This window comes from Hemisphaericaspora subhashii, assembly GCF_019202705.1.
Source record: "Hemisphaericaspora subhashii strain CBS 10753 chromosome Unknown scaffold61, whole genome shotgun sequence".
Taxonomy (NCBI): Eukaryota; Fungi; Ascomycota; class Pichiomycetes; order Serinales; family Debaryomycetaceae; genus Hemisphaericaspora; species Hemisphaericaspora subhashii.
This window is the reverse complement of record NW_026057229.1, coordinates 42,886-65,612: the sequence shown is the minus strand read 5'-3', so window position 1 is coordinate 65,612 and position 22,727 is coordinate 42,886. Positions and strand designations below refer to the sequence as shown.

Here is a 22,727-nt window from a genome sequence, read left to right as displayed (position 1 = left end):
AATTAAACTTGCTAGAATAGACGAATTTGAACTCTTGTTGAACATTGGAGATATGAGAATAGAGTAACATTAGATTCTGTCATTGCTGCAAGTAACTTAAGTGTTCAGAGTTTAAACCATGTCAAGGATTAGTGGGTTCTATAGGAAACCTTAATCTTCAATTACCCATTTTGTTACTGTAAATGACCTCGGGACTTTCTTTTCATTAGTAGTTGTTTGCGGGTAAAATAATTCAAGCACTGCGGTTAAAATTTTCAAAGATTAAAGAAAGTTTAATTAACAACCAACTCATTTCACAAGCAATTCGTAAATAAAACTGGAATTGCAATTAAGATGGAAACAAGACATGTCTCTTTCTGTTCCACTGGTATAAGTGCTACTATTTATGTACTTATTTATATAATTATCGCTTTCAGGGTCCTAGACAATTTAAATTCGTTAAAAAAATAACGTCTTTCTCTCAAAAAGTAAAAAGGAACTCGTAGAACTTGCATCATGTTGCAAAACTGCAGATTTATGCTGCACTAGCCACAATATAATTAATAACAGACAAAAAAATAAATGTGCACGAATGATAATGTTAAAAAATAATAATTGTAGAATACAAAAGCTACCAAAATTTGAAGATTAAGGTTTGGCAAATACACATAAGGCGAAGTTTCATTTCAACATATGACTTTCTCTATCATCCAATGAAAACATTTGACGAATGCAAACGTTTTCCGAAAAAAAATAAGACGTCTGGCATATTTTGAAGAACAGGGAGGGGAATGCACCAGGGCTAATGACCAATAACCACGAACTACTACGGTGACGCTACATGTAGTAGTTTTCATACCTTTGAATTCGGCATTCCGGGAAGTGTTTTAAATCATTACCCAAAGATTGTTTCAATATCACGTCTTAAGCTAACCCAGCCTCGAAAGATAAGCCTGGAAAGCCTAATATATGATTTCACAGTGATGTAAAAATATCTTTAACTTCGATGTATGTAAAGTCCTTGCGTCTGTTCATTGGTTTACAATAATAGAGGCTTATACGCAACACAACTTATGACAAGAGTGACACGAAAGGGATGACCTTTTTAAACGGGGAAAGATAACAGCATCTTGACTCAAAAGTTTTAGTCCCACTTATGTGTCAATCAACTAGTGTGTTTCCTTCCCATCTAATCCGTCTTTACTTCTTCGAAATTCTGGGTCAAATGTATTATGGGTACACAGCTAGGAAATTGTCCCGAACCAGTCGGGATTGAGTCCTGGTCTCTAGCACCACCGCATGGCCAGGTACGATGGCTCAATTCCAAGTGGTAACGGGTCGGCCCACATAAGTTGGTACGACTTTCCATCACAGTACTTGATTCGGTCAGCCCCGGGAAATGTTGTCCCCGGAGAAATGCTGTCTAAATATTGTGAGGGGATTTCAGTGGGTCGGGTTGAGTCGCCACGAACCAGACAGCAAGCTTTCGTACGGAAACACATTTTGCTCTCTCTTATAAACCACGCTCGGCTATAAGGTGGTACTAAGAATACTGCTGGAATCATTATACTTTCCATAGTTAGTCTGTGTAAATTATAATACATACCTTTATAACAAATAAACATCAAAGATGCAGGCAGATTCATAGTTCGAAAATCCAAGAAAAACTCTGAAGCATTAGTCCTTTTCTACTCCATCATCGTGATCAGTCTGCAACTGGTTCTGTATCTGATTTTGTTAAATTCACATTTTGCTTATGTTTCCTGGGCTGTGTCGTCTGCTTTAACTTTGAAGTGTGGTTCTGGTGAGTACATCTTGTGGGTTTATCTGGTTGTAAGTTAAGTATCTTACTGTATCTTACTGCATACTAAACATCGATTTGAATGCTTTAAATACTGTCTAGAGACCATACATGGATTGAGCCCTATTCAAAAGAAACTCATGTGGGGTATTAGTTCACTATATCGCTTGGGATGTTGCTGATACCACCATCCGTTGTAGAAGAAGTTACCACTGCCAGCTGGAAGCTAGAACTGTGCTGATGAACAAAATTCTAGCAAAATGCAGCGAAAAGGGATAACTAGTATTCACATCGACATCGCCTGGCTGGCCACTGCTGATTGAGTGGGAATCCTACTTGAATTATTTTAGTTTGGTACCGGACAGCATCCAGAACGTTAAGTTTGCAGACCATTAATCCAATTCCTAGCCTATTGGACGCGGCTGTCTTAATATACAAGACTGGGTAACAGTAGTCTGCTGACAAGACGAAGTCCTTAGACAAATTATGCACCAATATGAAAGGAGTTTCCAGAGTGGATTACTATCTACCTAGGTTTCAACTAAGATGACTTCAGCAGTTACAATGGTTATAAGCTATTTGACTCGAAAATTATATTGGCGGTACTCTAGAATGATGCAGAATTGGTTAGACAAAAAATAAACTTTTTCTGAGTAACTAACCAGTTAGTGAGTTTCTGTGCCTAGCCGAAGCCTTTGGTTGCTTTCATTTACTAAGTTGAATTGTAGAAAAATTCTGGGATTTAGCTGCTGTTTTAACAAGTGCGCTTCAATCGGTGGGAGGGGGGGGGAGTTGGCGTTTGTGTCCTCGGGGGTCCTACGTCCTTCTACAGAAACAAATGAAGCAATTCCAGTGACATTTTAACTAGGCAAACCCATCTATCAGCAGTGCATGGGTTCACCTATTGAACGGGTGTAGTTGGCTGACTGTTACCTAATTCAATTCCGTGTCGGTTTGAAAAATCCACTTATTCAACAATATTTTACGTACAAGGGGTTACAATTTGGATATTTTTTCTTTTGTAAGCACCCCGTTTTCCCCACCCCCCTTGAAGTCCATATTTATAATGTTAATTCAAAACCATAGGTAATTAGTCATACCTTATATTTATTTCTTCGCTTGTTACTTTCTTTTCTAGTTTCATGTACAAGTACGATCTAGATTTTCTAGAAATCCATTTTAAAAAATAAGTCTAAAATTTCTTTGCATAAATTAAAAATAATATTTAGGGTCCAGAAAAAGAACACAAAATCAAGAATAATTACAAATTAAAATAATTTAAACAATCGAAAAAAGACAAAAAGAAAAAAAATAATAATAATCTAATTTTTTTAGCTTTGTCTTAAAGAGAAAACTACATCAACAGACGCTTTCCTAAACAACTTCATAGACTGTGGTAAAGGCATTGGAACTGATTCGATTCAACTGCTGCAATTTATAAAAACAAAGCATACTATTGGTATACTTTAGTGCGATCAGGTTACAGAAATTTACCCAACTATGACTTACTCACAAGAACCTCAATTAGGAGAAAGCTCAAACAGAGAAGATAGTTGCTCTTATGCTGCAAATAGGAGCGTGGCTTCGAAGTATACTAGTAAATATGAGTTCCCTTGTCAAAAGGAGGCTTCCTCTCTAGTTGGAGAGACTTTAGATAAGTCGAAAGCAAACACTTCATTTCGCTTGAATACATTCCCGGATCAACAAGGTTTCTATGTCTTGAGAATGGACAATATACTGTGCAATGTCACCATTAGCCAATTAGATGAATTTCTCCAACTGAAACTTGCTCATTTACCCGTACAAAGTGCCGCTTTTAAGATAATCAATTTTACTCAAAATCCATCTACATCTTTTAATGGTTATCAAGGCGATGATACTATGTTTGCTGAAGTCCAGGTATTGAACTTGGAGGCCTGTGAGGTATTGCTGAACTTATCTGGTGTTCAATGGACGGGTAACGAATTGCTGGTTTTACCTCTTCAAATAGATCGCGAGTCTGTGGAGTGGATGGCAAAAAATAACCAAGGGAACAAATATCACTATGCAAATATGGCTGCAAATCCCGCATTCCTGTATCAAACTCGAGTAGGAGACACGCCAACACAAGAGAACAACATAAAGGAGCAAAATCAGAGAGGCTCTGAACTGGCACCGGAACACATTGTCTATCCTAATCATCACTCATCAATATACCCAATAAGGATACCACCTCCATATCCCTGTATGCAAAGAAATATTCCTGGCTATCTACCATATGCTCCGTACACATATAATCCTTACAACCAGAATTACTCTAACAGACAACCAATCTCATCTCCAAGCACCCCTTGGTGCAGAAGAAATTCCTCAACTGACAGTTTCAGCCCAGGTAGAAGGTCATCCGGGTCGTCATATACTTCAGCTTCAACAGGGTCTCTATCTTCCCTACCGGGGGAAACTAAAGGTGGCGCCCAAGCTGTTCCTCCATTTGTAATGAACATGTTGCAAGAACATAGCGATTCTTCTTCTAAACTTGAATCTACAGCTATAGATGCTTCCCATTCTCAAGAGACTGAGGATTTTACTGAGTTTATCTATATCCCTGCTGGTGAAGGTGATGATCCAGAAAAGTTAATCCAAGTGAACCCTTGTAGATTGTTTATGGGAAATATCCCATATTCATCCAATTGGGCCTCATTGAAGAATTTCCTAGTTACTCGTTCAAATCAATTGGACCCTACTTGCAATCTTTCAATCATCAGAGTGGAGATTCCCACTCAATCAATAGTGTACCAGTTACGTGCCAAAGATAATTACCAACACCCTTCTCCATATGTTCCGCCAACACGCCCTCAAATCCTCAGGAAAAGTAGGGGTTTTGCAATAGTCACAACTGGAAATCGGGAGACTTCAGAAAAGTTGATTGAAATGTTTGATAATGTTGAGTTTGAAGGTCGTTCATTAACTGTGCGCTATGATAAATTTCCTAGATTTAATAACTATCCAATCCAACAGCTTTGGGGTTCATCAACGATAAATCAATCAAATTTCACTCCTCCTCATTTACACATAGGATCAACTCCTCCGGTTCTACATGACAACCGAGCCTGGGCTGGGACAGCACCACCAGGTCAAGGAAGACCACAGTTATACAACTCAGCACAACATACTCGGGTTCCGATGAGTGCACCGCCGCCACCTCCTCCTCCTCCTCCTCCTCATCCAGGGTCACCTCAAGGGTATCCTAGACTTCCTCCTCCTCATCCAGGGTCACCTCAAGGGTATCCTAGACTTCCTCATCCTGGCTACTTCATTCCTCCATATTATTACAACAATCAGGAAGTTTCTGCCAATGATGGGTTTGGATATGGATTTATACCCTCGCATGGTCCATACGGGCCCTTCCCACCTAGATATGAGTCGAACCGTCTACAAAATACCGAGCGTCCATTGTCGAATGATAAGCACGCGGTTAAAGAGGAAGTGAAAGATGGGGAGAGTGTAAATGAAGTTGAATTGCAATCTACCGATGGATTAAAAGAGTCTTTTGACAAGATGAAAATTAAGCAACAAGAACTGGATTGAGCTGGGATTGGGTAGAGCTCTTAGAAAAATAGGTTTAATAAAATATAAAATTCTGTAAAGTACAACGGTAATTACCACTTGTTATGATTTAAGTAAATTGGTGACAATTTCATCAAAATTTTTCATTTGCGGGATTTTTTTTTTTCAACTCCTGATGAGCAATGAAATGGCATGTGGCTCCTTGGATTATTATAATCTGACACACAAACACTATTTCCTGAAGTCATCTTTCTAAGTGTCATACGATACAATCTGTGTAGACCCAATAACATGATCTCTTTGAATTATCATTTAAAGTTTAGTTAAAACTTAACTGAATTGTTTGTGTGTTTGATGAAAAGTTACACATCAATTTTAAATCACGTGCCCTATTTATTTAATTTTGCGTTATAAAAAAATTTTGAATTTTTTCTTCCTTTAATTTGCTTTCTTATTTCATTTAAAGAAAGTTGTATTGGGTATTTTCATTATCTACAAAAAACTGACATTTGTTAAATCAATTTTAATCATAATCTACTCCCCCCACCCAAATCCTTTGAAATCCTTATCCGCATCAATAAGCTGTTAATAGTCTCACTTAAGTTACAATGTCTTCAGAGCATCCTAAAGAGGAATCAAATTCACCTCAAATTCCACCCACAAAATTAGAAGATGTTCCACCGTCTATCTTGGCAATTTCAAACCTTCGACTCCCGTCACCACCACCAATTCTCAACAACGGAAAGTCAGGTAAGCCATCAGTTTTATCATCACCTCCTGTGCAAACGTCAGTAGTTGAAAAAGATTTTGATCCAAGATCTTCCACAGAACCAAACAGTCTTTCCCCTAAATCTCAATTTCCAGCCACAGTTACAGAACAATTCGTATATAAGAATGGATCTGAGACAAGTTTGGACTATTTGTTATTTCCACCAAAAGATAATGCCCATCATAAAGCTCCATCCGTTCATGCCCATTTCTCTGAAGAAACTCCTAGACCAGTCAAATTATTGAATAGGTCAAGAAGTGGTTCTGGTTCTAGCAACACTCGTGCTTCTCCTGGTTTGATATCTGGAGATGCAAGTAGAAGTCAAGAGAATATGTCTGCAAAGTCTGTGGGCTCAGCTAGTTCACTCGTGTCGTCTGGAAAACCAAGTGCTTCGGGCACGCCATTGCCTGTTTTGGGTCCAAACGAACAAAATGCCAATATAGATCCTCGTCTTGCTCAAGATGATGGAAAGATTCATGTTTTACTTGGAGTTTGTGGTGCTTTGTCTGCTGTCAAAATTAAACTAATTATCAGTAAATTATATGAAATATATGGTATTGATAAAATATCTATTCAATTAATATTGACAAAAGCAAGTGAGAATTTTATTTCTCAAGAAATGTTAGCTATTTTAGAAACAGTGAAACGAGTCCGTATTTGGAGAGATGAAGATGAATGGACCTGGAAGACTAGGCAGGATCCAGTTTTACATATTGAATTACGACGTTGGGCAGATATTTTGGTTATTTGCCCCTTGACTGCCAACACACTTTCTAAGATATCATTAGGTATTTGTGACAATTTATTAACAAACGTGATACGAGCCTGGAATACATCTTTCCCAATATTGCTAGCTCCAGCAATGGTTAGTTACTCATATAACGCGATAACAACAAAGAGACAATTGAAATTGATTGCTGAAGAAATGCCCTGGATAGAGATATTAAAACCGCTGGAGAAAGTTGTTGGTAGTTATGGAGATATTGGGATGGGTGGAATGATGGACTGGAACGAAATTGTAAACCGAATAGTAATGAAACTAGGCGGCTATCCAGAAGATGAAGAAGAGGAGGAAGAAGAGGAGGGGGAAGATAACAGCAAAGAGAACAACGATGAAGCTATCATTGATGACGACGAAGATGAGGATGATGAAGATGATGACGAGGATGACGAAGGTGACGATGACGAAGATGTTGACGATGAAGAAGAAGACGAGATAGAAGATGAAAACGAAGAGGCAGCACCCACAAATCTGGTAGTGAAGGAGACTCCCAAGGATGATGGAAGTGTCCAAGGTAATGAGGGGATTAGACAATGAGAACTACATTTGATGATATGAAAAGTTACGAGCTTAAGTCTCATAGACTTGCGATGAATAATATTTAATATTACAACTGTCCCATTTTCTATCTTATATATAATACATTTATTAGAAGTAAAGTTCATTAACTTTCGTTTGCCTCTTTAATTCTCTCCTGCCTCCAACCTGTGAAATCTTCTCCGATTAATGTCGAACTGTCACAGGTACTGACACTTGATTTCCGCCTCGAGGGTACGTTATGCTCCAAATACTTGGAATTGATTTTGATTGGAGAAAGCACAAATGGAGAAGAATTTTCCTTATCGTCCGAACCATGAGCCAATTGGTTTTGATTTATTGCCCTTTTTGGAACAGGACTGCTAGTTGAGAAATTGTAACCTCTCAAGGGTGAATTATTATCCATAGCAGACAAGATAGTTGAGTTTCCAGTTCCTGGCAGCATTGCAGAAAGTGGATTATTCAATGGCTTTAAATCAAAGGGAGGAATGCGTGACATTAATGAATTGTTTTTAGAAGCCTGCATTGGACTCTCTATCGAAAGTGTTGGCGAATTATGCAACAACGATGAATTTATTGCATTTGTTAATCTGATGGTAGTAGGGTTGTTGAAAGTACGTCCCAACGGTGCACGACCTACTCTCATACCAGAAGGTGGATTATGTTTTTTGTTTGGAGATGCATCTCTCGATCTTGAATTTTGACGTGGACGGATTGGTGACTTGAGTACTCTCTGGGGTGATCTATGGGTCTGAATGCTTCTTTTACTAACGTTGGTATGTCCGGCAGTCTTTGGAGCTTTTCCTATTCTTGCTCCGGACAGACGCTGAGAGCTCTCAATCCTGAGCACCTTTTGTAATAAATCTTCGCCATTAATGGTCATCGGCTTCTTTTCTTCCAAAATCGCCTGGGAGTTATATCGCTTTACTTCATTCTTTAATTCTTCGATAACCCTTGGGAAATTTTTATTAATTTTCTTTCGTATCTTTTCTTCATTCAATAGTATCTTGCAAGAATTTTTGCTTAACAATCTAGAAGAATCCATCGATGATTTTTGCAAGAACTCCTGATCCTTAACGAGTTCATTGAGCTCGTTATACAAGTCAAGAACAGTTTTCTTAGAATGATACTCTTCCTTCAATCGACTCAATTCTTCTTCGTGCTTGGCTAATACCGTTTCCTTATTTTGATCGTCTCTATTAGGATCATATCCGTAAAATTCAAACTCCTGCTTGTTCTCTGTTGAATAAAACATTATTGACCACATCTTTTCTATTTCATTCTTTGTGTCACTTATAAATTGTTCAATAAATTGTGATCTCTTTTGATACAATTTGTTCAATTCCATTTGGAAGTTAAGAAGTGAAATTTCCGTTAATGGCCTATTTCTTGCCAAAAAATCATTAATATACGCATCACCTTCACCAAGTTTTCCCCAAAGCTCAGTACAGCTCTTTGAATATTTATCCCATTGCTGTTGCCTGGATTCCTTGAGAGACCTCAAGATGTTCTCGAATTTCATCAAAAATTCAACGTGGACATTGTTAAGGCCAAATTCAACTGGATCCCTGCCTATCGCTTGCAAAGTGTCTATATCTAAAAATACTTGCTCAGCTTCAGAATATTCAGATTTCTTTTGGATCTCCTCTAACAGAGCATCAGTCATTTGTAAAGACTCTATGTAGGCAAAACAATTGCAGATAATTTGACTGACTTTGTCCTTTCGAATATTCATTTCCGTTCTACTCTCATTTATTTCATCCAGCAAAACATTTAGTAGGTCTTGGGAAATTTTAGGAAATCGAAGTCCACGAATGATATTGACTAGATGTCGATTTATATCTCTCAAAGAACTGAGTAGTTCGCGTTCGGGAGAAGAATTGGCGTCGATTTGACCCGATGCCTTTCGTGGAACTGAAGTTTTTCTCGGACTTGCATCTATAATCGACGAGTTGTCCACACAATGTTTAGTAGCTGACAGACTAAGCAGATTGAGTTTGGTGGTTATTTCCTCAAATTGATCTAGAACTTTCTTATGAAATTCTGCTTCGGCTCGAGATGGAATTGATGAAATGATCAGTTGATTATCTTCCTTGGATATGAAATCACCTATTACTTCTTTCAATTCCGCATAGTTTAGATTTAGATTGTTAAATTGCCTGAATTGGTTCACGAATATTTGCAAAACGTGGAATATTATGGAATTCAATTTCGTTTTAAGTTGAATCAATGATAAATTTGGAATGTTTCTAAGCATTGTTTCGAATTCTTGTCCTATGGATTTCTGTTTAACTAAGAAAGGATTATTGGAGTCTGTTTCGACAAAATCCAGGAAATTTTGTTGTGATTGTCTCTCTGATAAGTCTGCCAATACTTGTTGTTTATAACCTTCTTCATAAGAATTTTGGTTGCTGAATAAGAGGCCACGGTCCATGAGACTTAGATTCCGTTCACCTTTGGAATCATTTATCATTGAAAGGATGACTTTAGTTTGTTTGCGTAGCCATTCACATTCATCTTCAATCTGAGTCTTTTCTCGATGTATATTGTCGGCAAAGTCACGTATTGTAGATTGAATTTCATTGAATATCTCAGATTTCTTTTCAGACTTTTCCTCAACGGAATATCCAATAGTATTATATACTTCATCCAATTCTTCTAATGTTGTTTGTACAGTTGTGGTTATGTTATCAAAATGTTTCCGTACTAATTGGTCTTCCGTACCTACGGGGTTGGCTAAAGGTTCTTTCTCAAGATTTGCTCCATTTACTGTGAAAGCCATTGAATGAGTATAAGAAGACTGTAGCACTATATTTGGCAGATGTTGTATGTGTGCCTCATTCAATTGAGCTGTTAATGGATTTGTTCGATTGCTCTCTGAATCCATTTGAAATACTTCTGATTTTCTTTGAGTTACAATCCTGGCAGTTTCACTATAAGGTTTCTTCTCTAAGTTTGATTATTGATATCGATTGGTTTCTGCTTAGCTTATTTTGATAGTAAATGATTTGGTTTAATCCATTCAATCATCAATCATCAATTCCCATCTTCTTCTTGTAAGAAAATCTTCAGCGGTTGTAAAAAAAAAAAATAAACAATCACATTCGTTTGTTTACATTTTGTCCCAATCAGGAAAGGCAATGCCTCAGAGAAAATTGTATCAAAAAGATGTTACACTTTTACTCAAGGAAGTCTTAGATTCATTCAATCTGTTCATCATTTGTATAATGTTAATACGTCTATAAAATTAAATAAATAAAAATAATGCAAATGTTATATACAGTTAGTTAATGTTACTTTTCTTCGCTTGTCATAATCTCATTCAAAACTTTCGCCAATTCACTTTCAAACCCACGCGAGTAGTCTCGTGTCCCTGAAATAAGATCCTCAGTATCATTATCTAGTTCTCCATCGTCTTCAGCCTGTGTCGTCTCTCCCAAAAATAAAAGAGGATCTGATTCTATTTTCCTCATTGCTTCTATCTTGGCTTGATTTTTCTTTGCAGCAGCTCTTCTACCTGCATGTTTAGTTCCTGGAAGGCCCAACTTTTTCACCATCTTAAATAATTCGTCACCCTCTCTGGAATTAGATAATGCTCCCAGTCTAACAAGTTCTTCATACCATAATTTCACTTTAGCATCTTCGCCCTTCATGTAATGATATTTAATAAACGGGTATGCTTGAGCAAAAGTCATTGGTTTACCATGCTCTCTAGAATATCTCATCACGGCTGCTGCAAACGCATAATCATTATACTTAAGTAAAGCGACTCGTATTAACAATGTCAAATTGGCCGCTCTGATGTGAGATTCAACCAACGGTATCTCCTTATAAAACTCAAACACTGATTTCGCAATAAGATAGTTTTGCTGGGATTTAGAAATTCTAAACTCACGTCTACTTCGACGCTTGTTGCTAAATCTAGATATCCCTTGGTTGGGCTTATCTTTCAATAAACGACTCACAAACATACCTACTATCGCATCACTATCCTCCTTATATCCAAACTTTGGATTTTTGACAAATTCTAGATATCTCTGAAAAAGTATTTGAACTTTCTCCACTTCGGTGTTTCGAATAGACCTTAGAATAATCCCATATACAAGCGACAAACATTGAGGACTTATAGTGGACATACATAATGAGTCACTCACATTAGCCTTTTGTACCATTTCAAGCGAATATGACATTTTGGGTTCTCCAGATCCATATACTGGATTGACTAAATATAATTCATCGAGAAATCTTAGAGTTTCATTCTCATTTGGGTCTGTTCCTTTAAATAACGAAATTGCATAACCTATAAGAACCTTTGGTGAACGAGGATACTTCCTTTTCACTACCCACATGATTTCTTCAAGTAGTTTCGCTTTTTGCCAATTTTCAAGAGTTTTTAAATTTACCCGGTTCAAGACAAGCAAAGCTTCATCATACAAGTGAGCCTGACGCAAGTTTTCCAATAGAATCAAGTAGGTTCCATTATCTGGTTTTATTCCTTCCTTGTTCATATATGATAATACTTTAATGGAGTGACGTGCACCCTTGAATCTCATCACCAATCCCAATATGGCTTTGAGCAAACTTTGAACATCTTCTTCTGGTGAAGTGGTATCTATTAGTGTCGGACCTCGCATACACTTCTTCTCAAATTTGGAAATCATCATATTCAAATAAAGAGTGGCAGTAGCAGGATCACGGAGCTTAGTAAAACGATCGACATTCTTCTTCAATTCCTCCACTGTGAAATACTCAATCATTCTATTCTGAAGTACATCGCCCAAATGTACAGTTTTCAAAATATGTGCACTTGGATCAATGTAGCCGGTTCTAGCTATGAATCTGTCTTTGATACTTCCTTTTAATAACTTTTCCTTTAGGTCTCGATTCCTCCCTTTTGCAACACTATGCAAATTGATATTGACTAGGTACAGATAAAATGTGGCTATTTTGGAAGCGGGAACAATTTCAATCATCCTTTCATAAAGCTTCCATCTCATCAACCATGGTTGAACATTTACCAGTTCTGTTCGTGCTAATAGTCTAAGATAATTCAATAACAATGCCGAAACTTCACTGGCCAGGTTGCCCTGGTCTGCTAAATTTAATATCGAAATAATGGCTCTATATACAAACCTTTCACAGTACTTGTTGGATGGATCTAGTATGAATTGCAATATTGATCTCTTGAAATCGTCATTTTGGAACTCTCGTTTTAAATGTAGGGAGATACTGTCCAATACTTCCGAATCTCGAATATGTCCCAATAAAATCGCTGATAGTCGTGAATCATCTAAAATAGTCTCCTTTACTATTTCAATCACATTGAACGCAAACTCTTGCATTTCATCTGGATCTCCATATGGAATATTATTTAGATGAATATACTCATTTCTTTTCAAGTTCATTAATTGCTCTTTAGACATTCGTAGTAATGGATTTGGTTTAGTGTCTAGTGGTAAATGTAGTAAATCTATGCTTGGTGGTGAAGAAAATGGATTCTGTCGTATCCCGGGTGTGATAATATTGATTGGATTATCAATTTGAGATTTCGGAGGTAGACTAATCTGATAACTTCTCGGCACATTTGTGCTTATAAGTCTCCTCAGACTTCGACAGATGATCCTGGTTATGCATTTCATTGTACCCTTTGGTCGTATGCGAAGTCAACTCGTAGTTCCTGGCTTGTTCGACATCGGAAATTTTTCAATGAATTATTTTTTTTCTTTTTGGCTGAGTAACATTGCCAACGGCTCGCACCGTTGTAATTAAAATGAGTGATCACTCGAAAGACAGAGGGCTATAGTTACAAAACGAATGTAAAAATATTAAATGTGACTCTATTAAATAAATCTATAAATAATCAACTCTACTCTATTAAGCATCATGAACTGCAATTTGACTCCAATTCTCTAAACTCATCACCATAGTATTCCTTCCAGTATCTCTATAAATATGCTTTTGATAAAAATATGCCATATCAAAAATAATAGTTCCAGAACTTCCGAGAATATACGGTAATTCCTTTAACAAAAACCCTTTAGAATCACCAAGTAAAACTTCACAACTTGTTAAAATTGAAAAAGTATAAGTCAAGTTTCCTATTAATGCAGACGCAAACAATAATGGCGATATTCCTTCAACTGACTTTCTCTTATAATTCTTGTAAAGTTGTGGACATCTAGAACTACAATAAACAACAGTACAAGCCCACGCAAGAACTAAACCAAGCGTATTCTTATTAAATCCAGAAGCCTCCATAGCTGCCACTGAATCTAGGGACAATGCACTCCCAGTTCGGGCATGCAAAAGGGCACCCGCCAAGGCTGCCTTAATAGCTGGTGTTCTGATTGGCAGAGGGTGTTCACTGGTTGAATCATAACTACTTGGTGTAGATGACAACACGGATTCTTCCGAAAGGCTTTGGGTCATGCGGGAATGACGTATATGTAATGGTTTACTAGTATAGATGGAAACATCTTGAGTGCTTGAACCAACGCTAGTGGTTATTTCTTTGTTTAATAATTCAACGTAGGTGGGGTGGTGGGATTTTGGATACAAACTATTGTAATAATAATATTGAAAACATAAAGTCATATCATTACATAGGAAAAATATGCTTAAATATATTTGAAAGCCTAGAATTGATTCATTCAATAGACAACTGGTGAAACTCAAGAAGTCTCCTAAAAACCACAATAAAAGAAAACTCGGTGATATACCATCAGCTGTTTTGTTTTTATAATTTGTAATGATTTGCGGGAGAGCTGCAAAAGCCCAACTTGTGCAAGATATGAAACTGAATGTGCTTGATATGAAGGATATGTCTGAACACGCTACCATGGTATGTATATATTTGTGAATAACTTTAAAATCTATAACTTAAGTAAAAGAGGCAAAAAAATTGGTTATCTATCTTTTGAATTCCATATCTCGAGAATTTATAGGCAAAAAGAAAAAAACACATCGCTACCGCGCTTAAATGAGTCATTACCGGATTAGGAAGGAGGCCAATAAAATTTTTGTTTTGTGTAACTATGTAACTAGGAAATCACAAGAGATCTAAATTTTATATAAAGTATCAAGGAATGCAACAATCAAACGATCTGCAACACCTGAAGTTTGGATACTTCCAGCAACCCCATACATAGCTGCAGTATCACCTGAAGGTTTTGAATTCTTCTTTCTAGATTCGACAGCCTTCAATGTACAATCAACGAGATCACTAATCAATTCACCAATCACAGGCACAGTCAACCTAGTTAATGCAAAATGCAATGCAGCTGGTTTTTGTAACGAAGCAAAATGCCATTCATTTTTATTAAGTAAGTCGCCAAGTTCATAAATATTAATCAGGTCTTGTTCAGATTTCTTAACTCTGAATGCAACGACCGAACCAATAGGATCACCAAGTACTTCCAAGTACTTTGACAAAGTAGGATCAGAATGTAAAGCGTCCTTGAGAGTCATAGTTGCTTGGACAATTTCTCTGCATGACTGTTCATAGCCATCCTTACCGATATTTATCATAGTACTGAAACAACCTACAACAAGTGCACCTGGACGAGAACCAGCCAAAGTTGGTGATCCATACATCCCACCAGTCCAATCGCTCAGAATATAATATTGGCATTCTCTTAACTTGGATTCCCTGTACATAATGACTGATGATCCTTTTGGAGCAAATCCATATTTGTGGGTGTCACAAGAAATGGAGGTAACACCTGGCAACCTAAAATCAAAAATGGGTAATTTTCTATCACCATGAACTTTTGATCGTTCAAGGAAGCTGACAATGAATGACCCTAAACATGCATCAACATGAAGTGGAATATTGTATTTTAAAGCAAGTTTGGAAAGAGCTTCAATGTCGTCTATAATGCCATGAGGATAATTTGGAGCTGACCCTACTAATAATACAGTATTACTATTTATAAGTCTCTTCACCTTGGAGACATCAACTTTGAAAGTGATAGGATCTAAATCTACTTTATGAAGTTTCATTCCGAAATAAAAACAAGCCTTCTCAATACCTGCATGAATTGTATTTGGAGCAATTACTTCAGGGTCAGTTATTCCACGATATTTCCTTGCATACTCCCTAGCTGCCAATCCAGCAAGTAACAAGGATTCCGTCCCACCCGAGGTCGTTGATCCACATCCAGTTTCAGGGGCATTGAATATATCCAAAACCATTGCCACCACTTCTGCTTCCATCTTCCGCACTCCTGGGAAAACATCAGGGTGCAATTGATTTGCAACTGAATATTTGTGATATGCCTTGGACTGAAGTGTCAAAAGTTCATCACCTCCATGGTACACAGTTCCTGTCACTCTACCAGTTTTCCAATTTGGATGATTCAAATCTTGTAATTTATCCAACTCATTCTCTACCAATTCAGTAGGAATACCCTTGTCTGGTAATGTAGAAAATTGAAGCAAGTCGTCGTCATTTTTCATAATATGTTCTTCCATCTTTTCGATTGTTGAGTTTAATTCCGAGTCTACCTTCTTTTTCATTGGAGGTAATGTTAAGATGAATGCAAATAATTTTGTCAAGATACTTGTCACTGTTTGTCGACATGCTCCAATCACACCATATCCCCAAACAAAGTTGTATATTTGAATAAACTTTGAGTATATGATATACGCCACAAGCATGTCTCTCGCCAATGACAACAATCCACCTAATGCGGAGCCATCGGAATAATAGTGGAAAATTCTTTGGCACGTTTCTTCCAGATGAGCAATTATTAAAGCTTTCACTTCAGGTATACTCCGTGGGAATTCCAATATCTCTCCAAAGTGAGTAAATCTATTCGTCATTTGTTAATGGTTATAGCATATGTATGTGCTGCTAATTGGTCAAGTAGAATTGAAAATTTATAAATTTTTGCCACAAAAAAAAAAAGTAGGCACGATTTGGTGTGGTACCATATTGATTTTACAGAATCTCCAGATCTTGAAATTTCTAATTATACTTGATGACGCCCCATTATTTCATGTAGAGGTAATTGATTCACGTGTCATTCATTTATACTAAATATAATACATAACTTTTACATTTATAAAAACTAAAGTGGCGTTGAAGATCTGCTAACTCTATTAGTTGGACGACTATTGGACCCCACGTTAGATCCTTCCAATAATTGCTGTCTTTCGCTGTATAATTTGTCAATCTTTTCATTAAAGAATGAAGTCATGAACAAGTTCTGCAGTTGCAAACGGTTCAATTGAGATTCATAATTAAGTAACGCATCTTTTCTAAGCAATGCCGGTAAAGAAGTCAATCCGGGACCATTCAATTTACTGTTGATTATTTGCTCAGCATTCTTTACCTTTTGAACTCTGGCTGATAATTGAACTGCTGTTGCCGAACTATTTTGATACTTTTGTCTAGTTGATTCGTTGTCCACATCCAACCTTTCTAACTCTTCCTTCAAAGTGGACAATTCTTCCCGAAGTTGTTCTAGTGACTTAGATTGCTTCTCTATATCAACATCAAGATGATCATGGTTCATGTGTTCAACCAAACTTTCATATTTTGTAGTTAAATCAGTTTCTTTCTCTTCAACTGTAACCAACTCATTCTCAATTCTACATAATTTTCGTTCAGCAATGGTTGCATCCTCACTCAATCTTCTAAGCTTAAAATAACTACTTGAAATTAAATCCTCATCATCATCATAATGAATCTGTCGTGATGCCTCAAATCGACGCTTTGCCGGAAGCACATCGGTATATATTTTGGATACCGAATCCTGCAACTGTTCTAGTTTCGCATGAAGAGACTCTGCCAATACAGCTCTATAGGATTTATAATCAAAATCTCCAAGCAGATCAAACTCTCTATTGACACTATCTGTAAGACATATATTTAATTTTTTAATTAATTTATCATCTGTAAAATTTAGTGCCAATTTCTCGGTATATTTTCGTAACAAGTCCTTGTGTTCTTTTGGATGGTGTAACCACCTTGTGAACTCTTTCATGTTGGGTCCAAAATTATCGACATAAAAACTGGCATGATCTATATCCATCATATTGAACTTATTGACCACGATTGCATTTATGATCTTAATTTTCCACTTATACAACGGATGTGAAGTATCTTTCGCGATACTTAATGATGGCTTTGGTTGTGGGAATTGTTGTGATATGTGTTCAATTGAGAGTATTTGAATTGGAATATAGACTGGGCAACTGATTGGGTTAGATCGTAATATTTCGATGGTGGGAGAACTCACGTCAAGTTTGAAATCAAATGAAAATATCAAATCATACTTCTTGGTAGTTGAGTTTGTTGATAAATGTTTGTTATAAAGTTGCAGTGATGTTATTAAATTTAAACAAACCCTAGAATCGAGTTTTGTGTCTTCATGGAAATTGGGTATTCCTCTTCTATCATCATACAACTTTGCACTGCTATAGTTTTGGTAATACAATCGTTTACCTATAATCAACCCTTCGATTAATTCTAATTCTTTCATGTCTCTCGCAACAACGAGCATGTTAGTCACCTTAGGATACTCCGTGTTTTCAATAAGACAATCAACAATTCGATTAAATAGCTGCAACTTACCCGATAAGTTAATCTGCCTTTCATTTATCTCCAGTAATAAAAGATTCTTAGGAATAAAGTGATCAACTAACAAAGACGGATTACTATTCACTGTCATTAGTTGTTCGTATAATAATGAGATCTTCTCGTATGACGTCAACCCGGCTTTGGTAAGATCTGACGATTCTAATAAACTGTCTATACTAGTTCTCATACGTTTACTTCTTGCTTCGGTTAACAATTCGGAACTGAATAAATGGAGCAATATGTCAACCAAAGAATTTTGGAATCTGGTTAATAGTGCCGGTAAATAAAATACTCCATTTTCATTTTCTGTAATCTCTGAGGGAATATTTGCATCATTCAAAACTGCAACATCTTTATAATATTCGGGTATGTTATTCACGTGTTGACTATAAAGCGATGACGGAGGATCCGCCGAAAGCATATCCATAAGATTCATCTTGGCTATTCTTGTCCTTTAAGGGTTATATGTTTACCACCGTTATCTTGTTGAAAAGAGAAGAAACTGACAGAGAAGAAAGAAAGTTAAAGTAGTCTTGAGCGCAGGAAAAAAAAATAAACTTACAAAAACTTCAGCGCTATCAAGTGTATTGCAACTTCTTTGTATAAACACTCTATTAAAAGTTATACAGATATATCTATTTATATTCACTCTAGTTTTATAGTCGCTTACTCTTTTTCTTAATAGCTACATTCACACCAATCCCTCCTAGACTATCCCATACTACTTGGTCAACTTTCTTAGGTAATTTTCTCCCATACAAACATTGATCAACCAACCACATACCTACCAAAAATTCATTCTTATTAAGAGTTCCATCTTTTCTAAAATCGACCAAATTCCAAATCTGTTCAAGTGTATCTTGAGGCAATCGACTTCTCTTCCATATCCGTTTCACTACAGAAGCGTGTATTAATTGATTCAAATCTGCTTTTACCAAATTATGATAATTATCTTCATCATTCTTTAAATTTGCTTGATGATTAGAAGAAAGCTTGGCAGCCATTTTGGAAACTTCTTCATGCTCAGTAGAGACGTCATCAGTAGATGTATAATCGACACCTTGTAAACGGTGGACAACATAATCCATATAATTCCCTTTATTACTAGCCCAGAGTCCTTCATAACGCTTTCGCTCTTGTTCATTTGGAAAGTTCAAATCACTATGGTTTTTCCAAGGTTTATTTTCATTAAAACTTGTTTTCTTGTCCTTTTTCTTGTTCTTTCTCATGGTAGTCCGGAATTGAACAGGCTGTTGAACAAGACTTGTATTGGATTGCCTATAGATATTGGATATATCTTCATCAGATTCATTTTCCAGTTCTATTAAGTTGACAGAATGATCTACACCTTTTATTTTCTGTTTCTTTTTATTCTTGTGCTCCTTTCGTTTCGAGGATATATCAGGGAATTTTGGGAATTTGTTGCCTTCTCCATTGTAGTCAAACAGCGGTCGCTCTGGGAGATTGTCATACATATACGATTCTGCATCACTGACTGAATATACATCGTCTTCTTCTTGTATGTACAGTGAGGCACTTGAAATGACATCTGTCGACCTACCCTTATTGGGTCTTTCCATGTCGTAAAATGGATCCCCCGGCAGCTCTTCATACATTAGATCTGATGGAGGTTTCCTCTTCACTTTCCCTTTGGATTCCTCTACGATAACTCTTCGTTCTATTTCAATTGGTTCCTGTAAAGAAAGCTCACTCTCGCCTTCATGATGAGTTATATCGATACTAATACCGGTTGAATTTTGACGTTCTTTGTCTTCCACATTTTGAGGTCTAGTAAAAGTATCATCTTGTCCTTCCAAATAACTTGATCCAAAAGATGAATATGAATTATTAAGCAGTGGCTCATAAAGCATGCTTCTAGTACTACCAGTTGAAGGAATTCTCAATGGTTCCGGTTTTTCAGTCAACGTCAAACTATTCATGCTTCCAGAAACTGCTTTCATTCTGGACTCAATTCTATCTCTCATATCATTTAATATTGCTTGACCTTTGGGACTTTTTTCATATGCAGTGGCCTGAGATGCCTGTGAAACCTTTACCTTTTGATTGATTGAATCTTTCAAATTTTTTATCATTTCCTTAGGTGCATAATCGGTTGATAATCGTTTCAAATCCGGCGTATTCACAATTGCTTTTGATTCAATTGATTGTTTTAAATTCTTAATCACTTCTTGAGGTGTCTGAGACTGTCGCCTCGGTTGTCCCATTTTATGTATTTCTGAAAAGTAATCTACTGATCGATCATTGTCTCCATTTGAATTGGTAAGAATCCTGGGGCTGGGTTTGGGAGTTCTAGCTAAGGGAGAAATGTCAGTAGGTGTGTGCAAACTTCGAGAATCTTGACTCCCCATTCTTGGTTTTGGTATAACTACTTGAAGTGATGCGTGTGATTCTTTTCTAGTTGGTTTCTTGTGAGACACTACTCTTGTAGGTTTAGGTAATGTAAAGGTGGAAGTATTCTGTTGTTCAGCTTCGGAGTTTTTCCGTCCTATGGCATTAAATGCTGCAAGAGCAGCTGCATTAGCAGCCGCACTACTTGACATTGATTTATTGGTACTAAGCTATGTCTATAAAAGAAAAGAGAGAGATGGATAGATAGAGAGAGAAATGAAATCTCGTTTATAGCCTCAAATTGAAAACACATTTTTGTTTCTTACAGATTTGACACAAGAGAAAAAAAAATACTGTCAATTCTATTGTTTAAAAATCTATTTATAATTTACTATACATGCGCTACTGCTACTATACAATTGCTTACTTTCTCTTTCCCTTAGAAGAGTTAACATATCTTCCTCTACCCACTTTAACCCCAGAGTGTCTAATCGTATTAACAGAACTGAATGGAGAAATGAAATTATCAGCACTTCCACCTCCAATCCATTCTTGAAGAATCTTTTCATTCTGTCTTCTTTGCCAATCATCATCCTTAACAGCTTGTTGATATTCCTTTTGATCTTCTCTCAAAATCAATGGATCTTGTAAGGATTTATGACGACTTTGTTTATTATGTTGATATCCAGCATTTCCTTGTAATCTTTGTTGATTCTTACTTAATGGAGATGGTAAAGTAAACTTTTGACCTCTCTTATGCCATTGGAAATTAGCCTTAAGATGAGGAGTAATTCTACCCGTGACATTATCAACTGAAACTGCACATCTAAGTAATGTGTTTCCACCACATTTTGGACAGAAATGTTTTGGTTTACCCTCTTTTGACATTGGAGTTAAACGGAAACATGCATGACATCTATACATATAATTACGAACCCTTTTGATTTGTTTACCTGACATTGCATTCAAAAGATTAAGACCAATTTGCATTGCTACATTCTGACATGCGAAATCTCCGGTTGCTAAAGCAATTTTAATAAATGGTCCAGTTTTGTTACTTTCTTGAATTTCTTCATTGGTATCCTTTAACATTTCTTCTTGTAAGTTTTCAGGTGTTATCCAATCACCATCATCGTCGTCTTCATCATATTCCTCTTCTAATGAAACTGCGTTTTCATCTTCTTTCACTGGAACTAGAACTTCTTCTTCGGGTTGCTCTTCGATTGGCTTGTTATCCACATCTTCTTTTACTTCTTCTTTAACTTCTTCTATAGCTTCTGCTTCCTCTTGGTTATGGTTTCCTTGCTCTTCTAAGAGTCTCTTTAATTCAGCTTCTCTCTTTTCTCTTTGTCTCTTCCCCCCTCTACGACGTGGTTTCTTAGTTGGAGCACTTTCAACAACCACAGTATCAACCTGTTGACTGCCGGAATCCCCACTTCCCCCATCTTGCGCAACATCTTTATCTTTACTTTCTTCTCCGTTCTTCGATTTCAAGAATTCCAATTTTTGACCAAGAAATTTTCTCAACCTCCAATCACCATCATTTAATTCACATTCCAATTCATAAGAAAGTGCAATAATATGCAAATCATTCACAGACAAAACCTGATAATCACCAGTCAATTTAGAAAAACTTATAACCTTTTGAATGAACTCTGCTTTAGGATGTCTTATTTTTAATTTATTGCCCCATAATAATAATTGTTGTCTTGAATGTTCATCCTTTAATTCACCATGAACTCCTGGGGTGGTATAAAATTCATCGGCATATTGTTGTAAATTTGATGCAGTTTGGGTAATGAGAGGACCCGCATCAAGGACTACTGCTTGGATTCTCTTGGATTCTGGCATTATATCTAGTTGTCTTCGTACAGCGTATTTGATTCCTTCTTGAGTCTTCAATGAAAAGAAAAATTAATAGGCTGAAAAAAAAAAATTCTGGTGTGCGATGAGGCCCAGAATCACGTGCTGATAAGACTGGTGGAAATTTCCTGTCAACAATACCTTCCCTAGCTTGGAGCATAGCCAGGTTTAATCAACTCCGAATTGAAGCAATTGTTACTTGAAAGGAAAGAGGTTGATGCTTTGTGCATAGCTTTGTTTAGAAAGTTCGAGAAGAAAAGTTGGTGTCGCGGTGTTAATAATTAATTCCTATTCCGCAAACTACCTCCGTATGCCTATCTCACAGCCTCATTGTTAAAAACAATATCTCCGCATTGCTCGGTCTCGATTACAACGTGGAACGGCTGGAAGTAAATACCAAACCACCTAAAGAAAATTGAATCCTGTGATTATAACTCGACGGAGATAAAGATTAAATCCGTTTGTATAACCCCGGTGGGGTAAGACCCTACCGAGACTAGTATAAAACCACTCCCGA

At 36.8% G+C, this 22,727-nt stretch overlaps 9 protein-coding genes across 9 annotated transcripts; 2 read left to right on the top strand and 7 right to left on the bottom strand. All coding sequences in view use genetic code 12, as the record gives it.

Annotated features, from left to right (window-relative positions):
- Positions 1-3,280: 3,280 nt before the first annotated feature.
- J8A68_001755 (uncharacterized protein) lies at positions 3,281-5,347 on the top strand (the record flags this gene model as incomplete). Its single annotated transcript, XM_049405433.1, has 1 exon — positions 3,281-5,347. One exon carries the CDS (start codon positions 3,281-3,283, stop codon positions 5,345-5,347), a length of 2,067 nt encoding a protein of 688 aa, XP_049264962.1.
- A 587-nt stretch (positions 5,348-5,934) lies between these two features.
- J8A68_001754 (phosphopantothenoylcysteine decarboxylase complex subunit) lies at positions 5,935-7,413 on the top strand (the record flags this gene model as incomplete). Its single annotated transcript, XM_049405432.1, has 1 exon — positions 5,935-7,413. One exon carries the CDS (start codon positions 5,935-5,937, stop codon positions 7,411-7,413), a length of 1,479 nt encoding a protein of 492 aa, XP_049264961.1.
- Positions 7,414-7,540: 127 nt separating this feature from the next.
- On the bottom strand, positions 7,541-10,300 carry ASE1 (Ase1p; the record flags this gene model as incomplete). The annotated part of the gene is made up of 1 exon (XM_049405431.1): positions 7,541-10,300. One exon carries the CDS (start codon positions 10,298-10,300, stop codon positions 7,541-7,543), a length of 2,760 nt encoding a protein of 919 aa, XP_049264960.1.
- Positions 10,301-10,706: 406 nt separating this feature from the next.
- On the bottom strand, positions 10,707-13,052 carry J8A68_001752 (uncharacterized protein; the record flags this gene model as incomplete). The annotated part of the gene is made up of 1 exon (XM_049405430.1): positions 10,707-13,052. One exon carries the CDS (start codon positions 13,050-13,052, stop codon positions 10,707-10,709), a length of 2,346 nt encoding a protein of 781 aa, XP_049264959.1.
- A 235-nt stretch (positions 13,053-13,287) lies between these two features.
- J8A68_001751 (uncharacterized protein) lies at positions 13,288-13,842 on the bottom strand (the record flags this gene model as incomplete). The annotated part of the gene is made up of 1 exon (XM_049405429.1): positions 13,288-13,842. The coding sequence occupies one exon, from the start codon at positions 13,840-13,842 to the stop codon at positions 13,288-13,290; it is 555 nt and encodes a 184-aa protein (XP_049264958.1).
- Positions 13,843-14,472: 630 nt separating this feature from the next.
- J8A68_001750 (sphinganine-1-phosphate aldolase) lies at positions 14,473-16,236 on the bottom strand (the record flags this gene model as incomplete). The annotated part of the gene is made up of 1 exon (XM_049405428.1): positions 14,473-16,236. The coding sequence occupies one exon, from the start codon at positions 16,234-16,236 to the stop codon at positions 14,473-14,475; it is 1,764 nt and encodes a 587-aa protein (XP_049264957.1).
- Positions 16,237-16,484: 248 nt separating this feature from the next.
- Positions 16,485-18,434, bottom strand: J8A68_001749 (uncharacterized protein; the record flags this gene model as incomplete). Its single annotated transcript, XM_049405427.1, has 1 exon — positions 16,485-18,434. One exon carries the CDS (start codon positions 18,432-18,434, stop codon positions 16,485-16,487), a length of 1,950 nt encoding a protein of 649 aa, XP_049264956.1.
- Positions 18,435-18,654: 220 nt separating this feature from the next.
- On the bottom strand, positions 18,655-20,559 carry IRS4 (Irs4p; the record flags this gene model as incomplete). The annotated part of the gene is made up of 1 exon (XM_049405426.1): positions 18,655-20,559. One exon carries the CDS (start codon positions 20,557-20,559, stop codon positions 18,655-18,657), a length of 1,905 nt encoding a protein of 634 aa, XP_049264955.1.
- A 211-nt stretch (positions 20,560-20,770) lies between these two features.
- Positions 20,771-22,198, bottom strand: HBR3 (rRNA-binding endoribonuclease; the record flags this gene model as incomplete). The annotated part of the gene is made up of 1 exon (XM_049405425.1): positions 20,771-22,198. One exon carries the CDS (start codon positions 22,196-22,198, stop codon positions 20,771-20,773), a length of 1,428 nt encoding a protein of 475 aa, XP_049264954.1.
- Positions 22,199-22,727: the final 529 nt, after the last annotated feature.